Below are 17,676 nucleotides of genomic sequence, written 5' to 3'. Positions count from 1 at the left end.
TATGATGAATTTAGATGAGCCCAGTTCCTACAGATCAGATGTCTTTTGGTTCCCACTGCTAAACTGACCACAACACATAGAAAAAGCATTAGGATATTTCTTCCATTTAGTGATGAAATATCAAATTCCATCCCACCACCAGTATCTTGAATCAGATTCTTTCCCATTTGGCAAGAAGAATATCGCAGCAAACCCAACAGACACCATCAAGAGTCAATGGAATCCATCAAGCAACTTTGGTTCTTGTCATGTAATGGATCCGGTACACCGCGATTTTCAGTTTTCTACTCCCATCAGCAAACTGACTATAACCATTGGTATGTAAACAACTCAACCTTAGAAACTCCTATATATGGCCGTTAGGACTAAATATTTTGGTGGTGGAAGCCACTAGTTGATGGAGACCCTGGGAAATTGCCTCTTCTGCCCTCTTTATAGTAAGATCCTGAATTTGTTTTGCTAAGAGGTACACTAATTAATCTATCAGGAAATAAGGGGTTATTTCTTCAAAACTTGGATTTCTTATTTTAGGAAAAGCCTCCCTGAAATGAGATTCAGTGTAACGACGGTGCAGAACTAGTTGATTTATGAATTATTCAAGTGGCCAAAAACAAGATGATGGTAGCAGAATGGCAAACAGGAAACAATGCTTTTTTAATTATCATTTCCCCATGACACAGCAATTCGTGACTGACCTGGATCTCATTAAAATGTATAAGTATCATCACCCCCAATGTTACCAGTAAACGTTAGGTTTTATTAGTTAACGCATTACTAGATGCCGCTGTACATGAACAGGGCATTTAGGTACCACTTGTTGCTTTGACTATAGTATGTTGCATTTCTTATTTTTATCGAGATGTGGGAGATACATGGTATATACCATTGCATCTCACTAAATTAGAATATCATCAAAAAGTTAATTTATTTCAGCTCTTCAATACAAAAAGTGAAACTCATATATAGAGTCATTACAAACAGAGTGATCTATTTCAAGTGTTTATTTCTGTTACTGTTGATGATTATGGCTTACAGCTAGTGATGAGTATGTTCTGTTAACCCTTTCGCCGAGTATGCTCGGGCGAGCACCGAGTAGTTACAGCTGCTCATTGTTATGTTTAAATCACTCCCCTGTGCATGATTGTTTCTTTTGCATTCCTCACATGTAATAAAGCTGTCAAACAGTCGCAAATCATGCACACGGGAGTGATTTAAACATAATACCGAGCAGCTGTAACTACTCGGTGCTTGCCTGAGCATACTCGGTGAAAGGGTTAACAGAACATACTTGCTCAACACTACTTACAGCCAATGAAAACACAAAAGTCATTATCTCAGTAAATTAGAATACTTTATAACAACAGCTTGAAAAATGTTTTTAAAATCCGAAATGTTGACCTACTGAAATGTATGTTCAGTTAATGCACTCAATACTTGGTTGGGGCTCGTTGTGCATCAATTACAGCATCAATGCGGCGTGGCATGGAGGCGATCAGCCTGTGGCACTGCTGAGGTGTTATGGAAGCCCAGGTTGCTTTGATAGCAGCCTTCAGCTCGTCTGCATTGTTGGGTCTGGTGTCTTTCATCTTCCTCTTCAGAATACCCCATAGATTCTCTATGGGGTTAAGGTCAGGCGAGTTTGCTGGCCAATCAAGCACAGTGATACTGTTGTGTGTAAACCAGGTATTGGTACTTTTGGCAGTGTGGACAGGTGCCAAGTCCTGCTGGAGAATGACATTTCCATCTCCAAAAAGCTTGTCGGCAGAAGGAAGTGACGCGCCCCCTGGGCCGTGGGGTACTTGGTGCCGGGCCGGTCGGTGCAGGGGATGTCACAGTGGCAGTGACCCGGTCCGTGACTGTTCACAGTTGTTGAACTCCAGGTTATCAGTATTGAGTAACCTCCCACGTCGTCCTGCGTTCACCAAGGAAGGGGTTCAGCAATCTCTCAAGTAACTCAGGAGTACTTAAACGGGACCCCGTTCTATGTGCCTTCCTCGGTCGTCTTCCTGCACTGGCTCTCACCCTCCTGCCCCGCGCCACACAATCAGTGTCACAAGCCGGTAGCCTCGGATCTTGTCGGGCGACCTGCAGTCCCCTGGACCCTCTGTGGCCACCTTTTCGGCGATGTAACTGTGGTGGTTGGCAGCTGCACCTTGCAAGTACAGCAGCCTCCGGTTTCTAGCTGAGCCTTGTAGTTCTCCACTAGTTTAGGGGCCGGTCCCCTCTGCAGTCTGATCCCTCTATGTTCCTGCAGATTCGGGCGCACGGGTGGCATCCGCCCTTCCCGTGCCCATAGGATCCCTTCTGTTCCTCATGGAGCCTTCCCTGCTCCCGTCCTCTCTCTCTCTTTCCTGGGCCTCTCAGGCTAGGCCCCACTCCTCTCAACTCCTGCTCCAAGCACTGGAGCCAGGAGTCTGGGCCTCCTCCACTGCTCTCCTGAGCAGGACTGGCAGCTTCTAGATGGTTCCATTCCTTCTTATACTCCTTCTGAAGTGCTCCCCTAAACTACTTCCTCCACCCACACCCACTACATGGTTCTATCCTCCAGCTAGGGACCAGGGACTGTGCTCTCCCTTAGGAGCAATCTCGCCCTTCCCTCTGAAGTGGAGTGTAAATGATGCAAGTGTGTGGGTCCCAGGCAGTACTCCCTCCTTACCTGAGAGTGGGATACCACACCTCTGGGTGAGATGCATTACCTCTGTGGCAACTGAACCCGCAGGGGTGCCACAGAAGCATGAAGTGCTCTAAAATTTCCTGGTAGACGGCTACGCTGACTTTGGTCTTAATAAAACACAGTGGACCTACACCAGAAGATGACATGGCTCCCCAAACCATCACTGATTGTGGAAACTTCACACTAGACCTCAAGCAGCTTGGATTGTGTGCCTCTCCACTCTTCCTCCAAACTCTGGGACCTTGGTTTCCAAATGAAAAGTGGAGCTCTGGGACCTTGTGGAGTGTGTCAATGACTGCCTTCTGGACATCTGTCAAGTCAGCAGTCTTCCCCATGATTGTGGCGCCTTCTGAAACAGAATAAGGGACCTCTTTGCATGTGTTTTTTGTTAATTCTTTTAATTTGCTGAGATTATGACTTTTGTGTTTTCATTGGCTGCAAGCCATAATCATCATAAACAGAAATAAACACTTGAAATAGATCACTCTGTTTGTAATGACCCTATATAATATATGAGTTTCACTTTTTGTATTGAAGAGCTGAAATAAATTAACTTTTTGATGATATTCTAATTTAGTGAGATGCACCTGTATACTGTATATCTGTGGGTATTATATACATATGATACGTACACATGAGGCCATGCATGATTTAGTGCCATGGTGGAGATCATCACAGTTAATCTGAAGTTTATGGCTCATTAGTTTTGCTCAAGGTTCTTTAGTAGTCAAGTCTTGAGAATTAAAATTGTAATAGACCAAGTCTTGCTGTCTTCAAGAGTTTTTGCCAAGAGCTTGTAGGGTGCTGAAGACGTTTACATTGCTGCTTTTATGTTCCTCCCAGGTAGTTCTGTTCCTCTGTATAACGACTGTTGTGATATCATGTGTTAAACATTTCTGAAATGTGCCTTATTTCCACTATATACCACTGTAGAGCGAAAGCTTATAAAAAGAGCTGGCAAACAGGAAGTGCTCCAGTGCGTGGCTGGGACCGTATGCATTTCTAAGGTCTCTGAGCTCAGGAGTGCGGGTTGCAAAATATATTCATACCAGACCACTTGGAGGTGCTGCACAGTAAAGTAGGGAAATAGTTTTAACCCTAGCAGACAAAGAACATTATTGAAATCACCGAAGGAATAGACATATCGTGATTCCCTGTAAATAAGCCTTAGTATGATTTTACAGGATTTTTGGAGTTATGCTTGAAATATAAGCCCTATTCCAAAATTAAGCCTAGTTACAGTCAGAGCAGGCATTGGGGGGAAAACTCCCCCCCCCCCCCCAAAAAAAAAAAAAAAAATTGACCAGGGCTTGCAAACTCTTAGGGGCCCCCAGTGTTTCTTTTCTGAGGTTAAGACTGCTTAAGGACCTTTGGTGACATCACGGTCATATGGCATTGATGTCACGAAAGGTCCTTTAACAGCGGGAGTCTAGAGGAACTAGGCTGGCATCTACCGTATGTGTATTATTTTTTTGAGCAGTGTACATGTGTATGTGCAGTGTGCATGTATATATATACATGTGTGTGTATATACGCATGTGTATATGCAGTGTGTGTATATATACATGTGTATGTGCAGTATGTTTGTGTATATATATATACATGTGTATGTGCAGTGTGTGTGTATATACACATGTGTATGTGCAGTGTGTGTATATATACATGTGTATGTGCAGTGTATGTGTATATACAGTACAGACCAAAAGTTTGGACACACCTCATTTAAAGATTTTTCTGTATTTTCATGACTGGAATGGCCTGGAATGGTAGCCTTGGTAAGCACAGGCGGGTACGGCTGATGAACAGGCAGGCTGCCATGACTGATAGACAGGCAGGCGGGCACAGCTGATGTACAGGCAGTCAGGCACAGCTGATAGATAGGCAGTCTAACAGAATGTTGGAAGACCTTTTCTGGTGACTACCTCTTGAAGCTCATCAAGAGAATGCCAAGAGTGTGCAAAGCAGTCATCAAAGCAAAAGGTGGCTACTTTGAAGAACCTACAATATAAGACATATTTTCAGTTGTTTCACACTTTTTTGTTAAGTATATAATACCACATGTGTTAATTCATAGTTTTGATGCCTTCAGTGTGAATGTACAATTTTCATAGTCATGAAAATACAGAAAAATCTTTAAATGAGAAGGTGTGTCCAAACTTTTGGTCTGTACTGTATATAGATGTGTATGTGCAGTGTGTGTGTTTATACATGTGTATGTGCAGTGCATGTGTATACATGTGTATGTGCAGTGCATGTCTATGTTTATACATGTGTATGTGCAGTGTGTGTATATACAGTATATACATGTGTATGTGCAGTATGTGTATATATACACTGCTCAAAAAAATAAAGGGAACACTCAAATAACCCATCCTAGATCTGAATGAATGAAATATTCTCATTGAATACTTTGTTCTGTACAAAGTTGAATGTGCTGACAACAAAATCACACAAAAATCATCAATGGAAATCAAATTTATTAACCAATGGAGGTCTGGATTTGGAGTCACCCCCAAAATTAAAGTGGAAAACACACTTCAGGCTGATCCAACTTTGATGTAATGTCCTTAAAACAAGTCAAAATGAGGCTCAGTATTGTGTGTGGCCTCCACGTGCCTGTATGACCTCCCTACAACACCTGGACATGCTCCTGATGAGGTTGCGGATGGTCTCCTGAGGGATCTCCTCCCAGACCTGGAATAAAGCATCCGCCAACTCCTGGACAGTCTGTGGTGCAACGTGACGTTGGTGGATGGAGCGAGACATGATGTCCCAGATGTGCTCAATCGGATTCAGGTCTGGAGAACGGGCGGGCCAGTCCATAGCTTCAATGCCTTCATCTTGCAGGAACTGCTGACACACTCCAGCCACATGAGGTCTGGCATTGTCCTGCATTAGGAGAAACCCAGGGCCAACCACACCAGCATATGGTCTCACAAGAGGTCTGAGGATCTCATCTCAGAACCTAATGGCAGTCAGGCTACCTCTGGCGAGCACATGGAGGGCTGTGCGGCCCTCCAAAGAAATGCCACCCCACACCATGACTGACCCACTGCTAAACCGGTCATGCTGAAGGATATTGCAGGCAGCAGACCGCTCTCCACGGCGTCTCCAGACTCTGTCACGTCTGTCACATGTGCTCAGTGTGAGCCTGCTTTCATCTGTGAAGAGCACAGGGCACAAGTGGTGACTTTGCCAACCCTGGTGTTCTGTGGCAAATGCCAAGCGTCCTGCACGGTGTTGGGCTGTGAGCATAACCCCCATCTGTGGATGTCGGGCCCTCATACCACCCTCATGGAGTCGGTTTCTAATCGTTTGTGCAGACACATGCATATTTGTGGCCTGCTGGAGGTAATTTTGCAGGGCTCCGGCAGTGCTCCTCCTGTTCCTCCTTGCACAAAAGCGGAGGTAGCGGTCCTGCTGCTGGGTTGTTGCCCTCCTACGGCCCCCTCCACGTCTCCTGGTGTACTGGCTTGTCTCCTGGTAGCGCCTCCAGCCTCTAGACACTACGCTGACAGACACAGCAAGCCTTCTTGCCACAGCTCGCTTTGATGTGCCATCCTGGATGAGTTGCACTACCTGAGCAACTTCTGTGGGTTGTAGAGTCCGTCTCATGCTACCACGAGTGTGAAAGCACAAACAACATTCAAAAGTGACCAAAACATCAGCCAGAAAGCATTGGTACTGATATGTGGTCTGTGGTCCCCACCTGTTGAACCACTCCTTTATTGAGGGTGTCTTAATAATTGCCAATAATTTCCATCTATTGTCTATTCCATTTGCTCAACAGCATGTGAAATTGATTGTCAATCAGTGTTGCTTCCTAAGTGAGCAGTTCGATTTCACAGAAGTTTGATCTACTTTGAGTTATATTCTGTTGTTTAAGTGGTCCCTTTATTTTTTTGAGCAGTGTACATGTGTATATGCAGTGTGTGTATATATACATGTGTATGTGCAGTATGTATGTGTATATATATATACATGTGTATGTGCAGTGTGTGTGTATATATACATGTGTATGCAGTGTGTGTGTGCATATACATGTGTATGTGCAGTGTATGTGTGTATATACACATCTGTATGTGCAGTGTATGTGTATATACAGTACAGACCAAAGGTTTGGACACACCTTCTCATTTAAAGATTTTTCTGTATTTTCATGACTGGAATGGCCAGGAATGGTAGCCTTGGCAAGCACAGGTGGGTACGGCTGATGAACAGGCAGGCTGGCATGACTGATAGACAGACAGGCGGGCACAGCTGATGTACAGGCAGGCAGGCACAGCTGATAGACAGGCAGTCTAACAGATTGTTGTAAGACCTTTTCCGGTGACTACCTCTTGAAGCTCTTCAAGAGAATGCCAAGAGTGTGCAAAGCAGTCATCAAAGCAAAAGGTGGCTACTTTGAAGAACCTAGATTATAAGACATATTTTCAGTTGTTTCACACTTTTTTTGTTAAGTATATAATTCCACATGTGTTAATTCATAGTTTTGATACCTTCAGTGTGAATGTACAATTTTCATAGTCATGAAAATACAGAAAAATCTTTAAATGAGAAGGTGTGTCCAAACTTTTGGTCTGTACTGTATATAGATGTGTATGTGCAGTGTGTGTGTTTATACATGTGTATGTGCAGTGCATGTGTATACATGTGTATGTGCAGTGCATGTGTATGTTTATACATGTGTATGTGCAGTGTGTGTGTATATATACATGTGTATGTGCAGTGTGTGTGTATATATACATGTGTATGTGCAGCGTGTTTGTGAATATACTTGTGTATGTGTAACGCCGGCATCCCTGCATGCTGTCCCTCTTCTCCGGCAGGGATGCCGGCTCACTCACCGCCGCGGCCCCTGTCCTGCACCTCCTCCTCCTTCTTCTGGGTCTGTGAGTTCCTGGTGTGCGCGCACAGTGAGCAGATCCCCGGGCACTGTGCTTAGGGCACGCACGCGGTCCCTGCCTCTTAAAGGGGCCATGCGTGCCGTCCTAAAAGTGTCCCCAGTCAAAAGCTAGAGGACACTTACTATTTAAAGCACCTCCTCCAACATGTAGGTGCCTGAGCATCGTTTTATAGCAGCATTAACAGGCTTGCTAGTTCCCAGGTCCCAGTGCTCGTATCCAGTTTACCTGCCTGTCTATCAGCCGTGCCCGCCTGACTGTCTATCAGCCGTGTCCACCTTCTTGTCTATGAGCTGTACCCATATGACTGTCTAACAGCTGTCCCCACCTGCCTGTCTATCAGCCATGCCTGTCTGCCTGTACATCAGCTGTGCCCGCCTGCCTGTCTATCAGTCGTGCCAGCCTGCCTGTTCATCAGCCGTACTCGCCTGTGCTTGCCAAGGCTACCATTCCTGGCCATTCCTGCCTCCAGTCCCTTGGGGGTCAGCCGCCATCCACCTGAGATCACTGAAAAAAACAAGCAAAAAAAGCAAACAAAAAAAGGAGCTCCAGCCGATGAGCACAGTAGGTCCACACGGGGAGTAGAGGAGTTGAAGGATTGAAGCTCCACTTACTTCGTAGGGGGAGAAAGATTCCTATCCACCCTTCTTCCAGGTCAGCCTCTCCTCCTTGCACACTGAGCAATGCAGTGGAAGTTAAACCATAAACTGGAATGATCATGATGGTTTAACTTCCTCTGCATTGTTCAATGTGCAAGGAGGAGAGGCTGAACAGGAAGAAGGGGGGATAGGAATCTTTCTCCCCCCTACGAAGTAAGCAGAGCTTCAATCCTTCATCCCCCACCCCTCGCTCACCGTGTAGACCTACCGCGCTCGTCGGCTGGCGCTCCTTTTTTTGTTTGTATTTTCAGCTGTCTTACTATACGACACCTGATTAGGATGTCCGAACCTGGTAGCAGCAGGCTGATTGAGCTGTAACAAAGTTGTCCACATTCAAGATATCTATTCAGTGTAAGTATTTTGTTGTTATTTGTTTTTTTTTCTCCCTTCCTCCCTCTCAGAAGCGCTCCTTTTTAGCCTTTTTATTTGCTTTTTCCTTGTATCCACCCGAGATCGTTCCTGGTGTAGCACTTGGTTCCGTCTCCCTCGTCTCTCGTTGGATTGCAGTATCGTCAGCAGCCATGCATCTGAGTTTGGACTAAGCAAGGTACCTAGTCATGCCCCTCCAGGCTCTCCTCGGTTTACAGCACAGTAGTTCCAACACCCAGTCCGCTACAGTATGTGTAGTGTATGTGTGATTACATGATGATATTTGAATAAATGTTGATTTATTTTTGTGAATGAAAAAAATGTGGATTGTTGTTCATGGAAAAAAAACATTGACATTCCTTGTAAAAAAAAAAGGCCTTACCCATCTTTCAGAGCAAAAGATAATATAAGACCCTGTCTTATTTTTGGGGAGGTATGGTAGCTTCATGGTTCTGGTGCAGAATTTTGATAGCAGCATGCCTCTACCAAGTCATCACCCAGTGGTCCTTGTTAACAATGTAGGACCAGTACTCAACGTTCTAATGTACGAAAAGTATTATTATTATTATTATTTATTATTATAGCGCCATTTATTCCATGGCACTTTACATGTGAAAATATATCAACTAATGAGTTCCATGGTGTACTAACTTTGTTGCAGGTGTAATATGGACCCTAAATATACACATAATACAGCTGTCTTGCATAGCTCAATGTTATGTGCATGTATCTACATGTAAAGAAATGGATGCAGTAATTTCAATCTCCTGTATAGCAGACTGTCTCTCTATGCTGCACAGACTTGTTTAAGGCTATGTTCACTTACCATGTTTTTTTCAGCGTTTTTTTTATGTAAATTTTCAGCTGCGTTTTTCAGTGAAAGCCAAGTCTATGAGATTCTAGAATTCTTAGTTCACACATTATGGGGTTTTTTTGTTCAGGATTTTGTGCCTTTTAGCATTTTCTCAGCGTTTTTTCAGCGTTTTTTTCACCCTTGGAAATAATGGGTGGTGAAAAAAAAACACTGAAAAAAAGCACCAAAAACGCAGGTAACTTTTTTTCCAGCGTTTTTTATGCCAAAATAGAATTATTTTTTTTTCACTGAACTGTATGTACATGCATAAAAAGAGACAGAAGGACAGTGAAAAAAATGCTGAAAAAACGCACCAAAAAAGCACCAAAACTGCAAGAAAAATCCTAAACAAACCTCCCTTGAGAGATCAGGTTTTGCTGCAGAAAATTGATGCCAAAAAAACCATGATGTGTGAATATAGTCTTAGGCTTCCTTTAAGGCAACATGCACTGCTTAATCATAAAAGCATACAAAAAAGGAGAAAGATTGCTGTGTGACATCTCTATTTTCATATATAGATTCATGATATATAATAGAGAGATATAGGTTTTTAAAGGTGTTATAATATAAATATACTCAATCATGACATAGAAAACCTACTCCATTAGCCAGAAGAGAGTAGAATATAGATATACAGTGGGTACGGAGAGTATTCAGACCTCTTTACATTTTTCACTCTTTGTTTCATTGCAGCCATTTGGTAAATTCTAAAAAGTTCATTTTTTTTCTCATTAAAGTACACTCTGCACCCCATCTTGACTGAAAAAAAACAGAAATGTAGAAATTTTTGCAAATTTATTAAAAAAGAAAAACTGAAATATCACATGGTCATAAGTATTCAGACCCTTTGCCCAGACACTCACATTTAAGTCACATGCTGTCCATTTCCTTGTGATCCTCCTTGAGATGGTTCTACTCCTTCATTGGAGTCCAGCTGTGTTTAATTAAACTGATAGGACTTGATTTGGAAAGGCACACAACTGTCTATATAAGACCTCACAGCTCACAGTGCATGTCAGACCAAATGAGAATCATGAGCTCAAAGGAACTGCCCAAGGAGCTCAGAGACACAATTGTGGCAAGGCACAGATCTGGCCAAGGTTATTAAAAGAATTTCTGCATTACTCAAGGTTCCTAAGCGCACAGTGGCCTCCATAATCCTTAAATGGAAGAAGTTTGGGACCACCAGAAGTCTTCCTAGACCTGGCCGTCCAGCCAAACTGAGCAATCGTGGGAGAAGAGCCTTGGTGAGAGAGGTAAAGGTGAACCCCAAGATCACTGTGGCTGAGCACCAGAGATGCAGTAACCAGTCATCTCATTATATTTTGAGCCAAGAGAAAAGAGAAGGAAGGCCACATCTCTAATAATTCATTGTATATCGATGTACGGCTGGATTTATTTTTATACCTCCATCTACAGTCTGGTGCTGAGAGATCAAACCATATAGTTAAGCAGTCTATCGTAGGACTGAGGAGCGATGTAGTTAAATCTGCCTCTGATTTTCTGGATTAATGACTTGTGAAGCTCGATTACTTTCACTGATAGAGAAATGTCCAGTAAGTTAATTAAGTCGATTGGAGAAAACTGTAGCAGCGGCCGCCAACTGATTTTATTTTTGACCCCCATCTGTCCATTAATTATTACATGTATATAGGAATTCCATATTGTCAGCCGTTGCAGACTATTAGCTCTCATGTATGTAACTTACCGCTCAATGCCGGGCTTCTATGTTAATCAATCTTGTATGAATCTAGTGATTAAGTTAAAAATATTAATGCATCGTTTACCCAGAGAAAATCATAATTAACACTGCAAATATGGCGTGTGCATAAGTCGTAGTCTAACTTTTATTTTCTCGTGATCTGATTTTATTTTTCTATTATTTGATATAGGCATCTACCTTAGGAAAATACCTGGCGGGGGCAAACAAAGATAGGTCTTTTAGTAGTAATCGATAAATCTTACTAAGCATTCTAGAACCATAATACCTTCAAGGAATTTGTGGCAAATCTTTCTACGACTGCTAATCCATCCCATACATCTAAGTAAGGTTGATTCTGCAGCGGGTTCATGCATTTTTGCCCATCCCATTCAGATACCTGGAATAGCCACAGAAATGTCTACCAAGACTTTGCTACATGAGAACATTCACTTCTGTTGGGTTAACAAATTGCAGCATAGTCTCACCACTCACCACCATCATTGGGTAATGGGCACAATGGATGATGCGGCACCCTCAGACAATTTTAAGGGGTTATCCGGGACTTTGCTTATATTTTTGCATGGTGTTAAGAACTTATGGGGAAATAGTTGCCAACTACTTGCCTGTTCAGCCCGGTGATGATCTCTCCCAGCTCATAGCAGTCACAGACCGCTCCTGACGGCAATTCTCCTGCTTTCTGATGACATCATGTGAACAACGCAACTTCTCCTCTTCTGCTCTGCTCTTTCGATGGGGCATCGCTGCCGACGTCATCCTGGTTGACAGTTGGCTCTCCGCTACCTTACTGCGTAATCTAGGGAGCAGTGGACACTCTCCAATGCCCAAATGGCCAGTTTGAGTTTATCCCTGATAATTATTGTATCATTGAAAGTTATAGTCTTAGACTATCAGTGCGTGCTGAGAGTTGGAGGATTACTGACCTGTTGGGGTATTGGCGTTACACCAAATCTCTTATATACTTATTTAATTAAAGTCATCTGACCCTGCGATATCAGGGGACTGACTGACCATCCAATATGTATAGGAGCATCATAACGCTTCTCCAAAAAATGATGGTGGGGAGATAAGACACAGGTAGTTTGGATCTAGCCAACTTGATTCTTTGGGTCGCACCGGAGAAAAACTGCCACTAGAGGAGTCTGGCAGTGGTTTATTCCCCTCTCACAATTAAAAACACGTAAGCCGAGTGCTCCTGTGTATGGGGGGAGTGGGGAGAGATAGAGGTCGATTATATGAGAATTTGCCCAATTGCTATTAAAGGTTTAAGGGGCCTTTAGGCTTTGCTCTCCAATGGACCCTTTAGAGGTTACCATTTGGATCCGTCACAGCAACATGTCAAGGAGAAGCCATTACGCCAATGTGAACAGAGTGCTAATCAACTTTCCTTGTAATCGAAGGTAGTATTACTCCTAAAATTTTACTCAAGACACATATTAGTAGATGGATGGCCACACGTTGATGGATCTACAATATATAATAGTATGTGTGCTCTGTACATTACAAATCCAAGGGGATGTGACTATACAGCTGTGTTTACAATCCGTTTTGTCTTGACACTTAATTTTTATTTGCTCATAATTTCTTTATAATCTTGACAGTAAATTTTCTAGACTGTGAAGAGGGCAGTCATCTAGAGAGCGGCCCTTGAAAGTCAAGTACTCACAGATTATTACCTCTCTTTCATCAGATATACACTGCCTTTTTCGTTAACGTGCATTAAGAGTACCATCTGTTAATCCATATTTATTGTATTTTGTCTTTCAGAGTTGGACTTCTTCACTCGCATCATGAAAAAAACATACACAGCATCTGAAGAGAGCAGAATAGTAGGAGGTGATGGAAAATTCTCCCAATTAAATCTTGACCTAAAATTATCAACGACCTGTTCACCCGCCTAAAGGAAGCAATGAATTCCTCTGATCAGGCACACATCTACAACTATTCCCTTCAAGATTTCCCCGTTAAGGGTAATCTGTCCATGCAGACCTTTGGAAATGACAGTCAAGAACTGGATATTGAGGAGTTGGAGAAAATGCTTTTCCTCTTTGTTAAGGAACCAGTGACTATAAGCCTCATCGCCATGTACATTGTGTCCTTTGTCGTGGGCATCATTGGCAATGTAATGTCTATTAAAGTGTTGACTAGGAAACGGACTGGCAGGACATCCAGTTTGAGCGCCACCAAAAGTCTCCTCATAAATTTGGCAATCTGTGACCTCATGGTGGTCTGTGTGTGCATGCCCATCACAGTTGGTAACCTCATCTATAAAGCCTGGGTGTTCGGAGACTTCCTCTGTAGGGCAGTGCCCTTTATCCAAGCTGTATCTGTTTCGGCAAGTGTATTAAGCCTTACGGTCATCAGTGTGAATAGGTATTATAATGTCCATAACCCACTAAATGCGCGATCCTTCTTCACCCAAAAGAAAATCTACGGCTCGATAGTGGTGGTGTGGCTCATATCCTCCAGTATCTGCTTGCCTCTAATATTTATGAATAAAAGAGATGAGATTGAGATTGCCCAAGGACTTCCTTTGGTCTCCGCAATCTGCACAGAGGTCTGGCCCGATGTCGTGTTCAAGCAGGCATACAACTTCCTCCTCTTCTGTGCTTTGTATTGCTTACCCGTTCTATTCAATTTGATAATTTGCTTCCTTACGATACGTAAATTATGGAGCTCTTCAGGCAATTTTAAAGATTGTGACTCCAGGAACCAGTCTTTGCCAGTCTCCCGACTAAAAATTAGGAAAAAAATTGCCAAAATGGTGGTGGCTTTGGTGTCGCTTTTTGCGGTCTCTTGGCTTCCGGTATACATGTTGGATATCTGGATTGACTTTAATATTCCAGAACCATCTCAAGATGATACGCCATCACCTTGGATTCTTCAGTTGAGGCCTTTCGCTCAATGGCTAGGACTGACAAACTCAAGTCTTAATCCAATATGTTATTGCTTTGTTGGTGATCTCTACCGGTCAGCCAAGCACATGAAGAGTATGTACCACAATCGGATGGTTTCTCTCTTTAGTTTCTCATTTTCTGATGGATCTCCAACGTCAATACCCAAACTGTTATCTTACAAGAACTCCTTACATTCCACCAAAAGGTCCAAACTGAACTGTCCATTATCGATGGGGGATAAATGCGAAAACTGCTATCCTGAGATCAGTGTGAGCGAAACACCTGATATTAGTAGTCATTCTTTGTCCTAGGGAATGGTCTTATTGACCTATGAGTGTCAATGGTCATTCACTCCTGTAAAGATTAATTGTGCGAGAGTTTCCACTAACGACTACAATTTGCATTATAGATCCATGAACAAAACAGTGACATTTCATTGTCAGTACATTCACTTCTTCTACTGTATTTCAATTATCATGACTAATTTACCTACCAGCTACTCTAAGTAGACATAAGAAACACATCTGATTAAGATGAATTGATCAAACAAGTTCAGACTGGTCGAACGAACAGATCACATTAAGATTTATCAGAGAAAGTAACTGAACCCAATGCAAGTGATCCGATATGGGTATGGTGTGAATTCTACATACTGTAGTCTTCCCACTATTTAGACTGTTGGCAGGAAAAATATGTAATGTACAGTACTGTGTAAAAGTTTTAGGCAGGTGTGGAAAAAATGCTGCAAATAATAATAATTCCAAAATTATAAATTGTAATAGTTTATTTATATCAATTAGCAAAATACAAAGTGAATGAACAAAAGAGAAATCTAAGTAACTTCAATATTTGGTGACTGTCCTTTGCCTTCAAAATATCAGCTATTCTTCTAGGTCCACTTGTACTTGCACATAGTCTTTGAAAAACTCAGAAGGGAGGTTTTTCCAAAATCTTGGAGAACTAACCACAGATCTTCTGTGTATGAGGCTTGTGCAAATCCTTCTGTCTCTTCATGTAATACTACCGAGACTCTATGATGTTGAGATCAGGACTCTACGGAGGTCATTTCATCCCTTCAAGAATTCAATGTTCTTGTTTACTCTTAAGATAGTTCTCAATGACATTGGCGGTAAGTTTAGTGTCGGTGTCCTGCTGCAGAACAAATTTGGAGCCAATTAGATGCCTCACTGATGGTATAGTATGACCTTCAGTATAAAGAAAAACAAGGAGTCCTGAAAGTGATGATATGGCCCCACAGAGCCTGATCTCAACATCATCCAGTCTGTCTGGGATTATATGAAGACACAGAAGGTTTTGCACAAGCCCCATATACATAAGATCTGTAGTTAGTCCACCAAGATGTTTGGGACAGGTTCCTTGCCAAGTTACTTAAAAAAAATTGTGTTTAAATACAAGTACGTAGAAGAAGAATTGATGCTGTTTTGAAGGCAAACATTGGACACACCAAATATTGATTGGATTTAGATTTCTCTTTCCTTCATTCACTTTGCATTTTCTTAATTGATAAAAATAAACTATTAACACTTCTATTTTTGAATGAATTCTTACTTTACAGCATTTTTCCATACCTGCCTAAAACTTTTGCACAGTACTTTATGTTATGACAGGGCATACTTCTTGTTATATCATAATTCTGCAGAATGAAAAAAGTTGTAAACTAAATATTTCTTCCATAAAAATGAGAGTAATAAAAAGTGTCCATCAGCCAAAAGTGACAGTATAAACTAACCACGTAGGCTTGTGGTGGACATCGTCTATAGAAAAATAGCACCTTTAGTGTTATAATCGCTGTCTCTATTCTGCAGAAAGTGAAGTTTAATCAAATATTATAATTAGAGTGCTCGGTGTACTCTTGGAGTTACCAAGAGGATGTCTACTGTTTCACCCAATAGTTTTGCATGTCCCGTCTCCTTCACTGGTGATTGACAGCACTTGCTTGTCTGGAGTGAGCACTGTGTGTAGAGAGAGCTGAGGCAAGCCAGTGCTGTCAATCACCAGTGAAGGAGGTGGGGCATGCAAAACCAGTGGGCCATATGGAGTACTGAGCCTCTTGGTCACACCAAGGGTGCACCAAGCAACTTTATTTGTTCAAACTTTAGTTTCTGCACAACGGAGGCAATGATTAGAACACAAAAGGTGCAATTTTTAGAGGAGCGCTAGATGCTTAGTTTATACTGTCTACAAGAACTAAAACACATGTACCCAAAATTCATTTTCAAATACATTATTAGAGAATAATTGGAATAATAATGACTTCCCATTCAAGACTCTCATTGGTTATTCAAAGTGAAAAAGGGACTTCAAAGAGCGTCTCTTCCACTGGAGGACCTGGTACACCCATGCTTTACACCAACAGCCTATCGCTTTTCAATAAGAGAGTTGTAATGTCTCATTTGACCTGGTGTGGCGGTGCAGGGTAATTGATCACTTGTAATCTGGGTCCTTCATAGAGCTGATCACTTTGATCCCCAGTAGCAGGACACTCTGCGATTATTTTCTTACAAGGGAACCCTCACAGGAAAAAGTAACAATGTCTGTGTATGGAGGTGTTCAAACCGATCATGATAGAATTTCCACATGCCTCATGCTTTTGCTTTCACTGGAAATAATCTTATACTGGAGATAAGTGACTTATTCCCGTCTCCCCATTGACAACATACAGTATGTATGCTCAGCCTAACCGAGCATGCATGTGTATGACAGCTATCTAAAGAGCATGACCAGCTTTATACTTTGTCTTGCATGGGAGGACTAGATTAAGGTGATGGGAAGGGTTGGTTTATGTTTAATACACTTGACCACTCATGGATAGCCATTTTTACAAGTGGCAACCCAACAAACCTGGCAGTCTATATTCAGTGTTGAAAGTTGCACAATCTGAATTCACGCTCTACATGTATTCAGGAAAGAAAGAGCATGCACATTCCTTCCTTCTTAAACTAACCCCCGATTACTTCAAACTTCTACGTATTGTAAAAGCAGCATATCCTAATCTGCTATTTGGCCTTTAAGGGGGTTGTTCATCCAAGTAAAAAAAAATCTTAAAACAGCTCAGAAAGTTATAAAATTATATATATATATATATATATATATATATATATATACACATACACAGTGGGGAAAATAGGTATTTGATATACTGACATTTTTGCAAGTTTTCCCACCTACAAAGAATGGAGAGGTCTGTAATTTTTATCGCAGGTACACTTCACCTGTGAGAGACAGAATCTTGAAAAAAAATCCAGAAAATCACATTGTATGATTTTTACACAATTAATTTGTATTTTATTGCAGGAAATAAGTATTTGATACAAAAGAAAAACAAAACTATGTTTTTCAACATCTTTATCAATGATTATGATGAAGGAATTGAGGGTAAACTGATTAAATTTGCAGATAACACAAAGCTAGGAGGGATAGCTAATACTATAGAAGAGAGAGGATTCAAAAAGATCTAAACAAACTGGAAATGTGTGAAGCAACTAACAGAATGGTTTTTAACAGGGAGAAATGCAAAATCCTCCATCTGGGCAAAAAAAAATGAAGAAAAACATATACAGAATGGGAGGAATAGAGCTA

At 41.8% G+C, this 17,676-nt stretch overlaps 1 protein-coding gene across 1 annotated transcript in view; it reads left to right on the top strand.

Annotated features, from left to right (window-relative positions):
• Positions 1 to 17,195, top strand: part of LOC141162244 (QRFP-like peptide receptor) — a 40,575-nt gene extending 23,380 nt beyond the window's left edge. Inside the window, exon 2 of the mRNA XM_073648141.1 lies at positions 12,947 to 17,195. Coding sequence (XP_073504242.1) covers positions 13,089 to 14,387 — 1,299 coding nt within the window. The 5' untranslated portion in view covers positions 12,947 to 13,088 and the 3' untranslated portion in view covers positions 14,388 to 17,195. The remainder of the gene's footprint in view (positions 1 to 12,946) is intronic.
• The last annotated feature ends 481 nt before the right edge of the window (positions 17,196 to 17,676 follow it).

This window comes from Phyllobates terribilis, unplaced genomic scaffold (assembly GCF_046119375.1).
Source record: "Phyllobates terribilis strain yellow unplaced genomic scaffold, ASM4611937v1 Scaffold_9__5_contigs__length_417890890, whole genome shotgun sequence".
NCBI classification, from domain to species: Eukaryota; Metazoa; Chordata; class Amphibia; order Anura; family Dendrobatidae; genus Phyllobates; species Phyllobates terribilis.
This window is presented reverse-complemented; position numbering and strand designations above follow the sequence as displayed.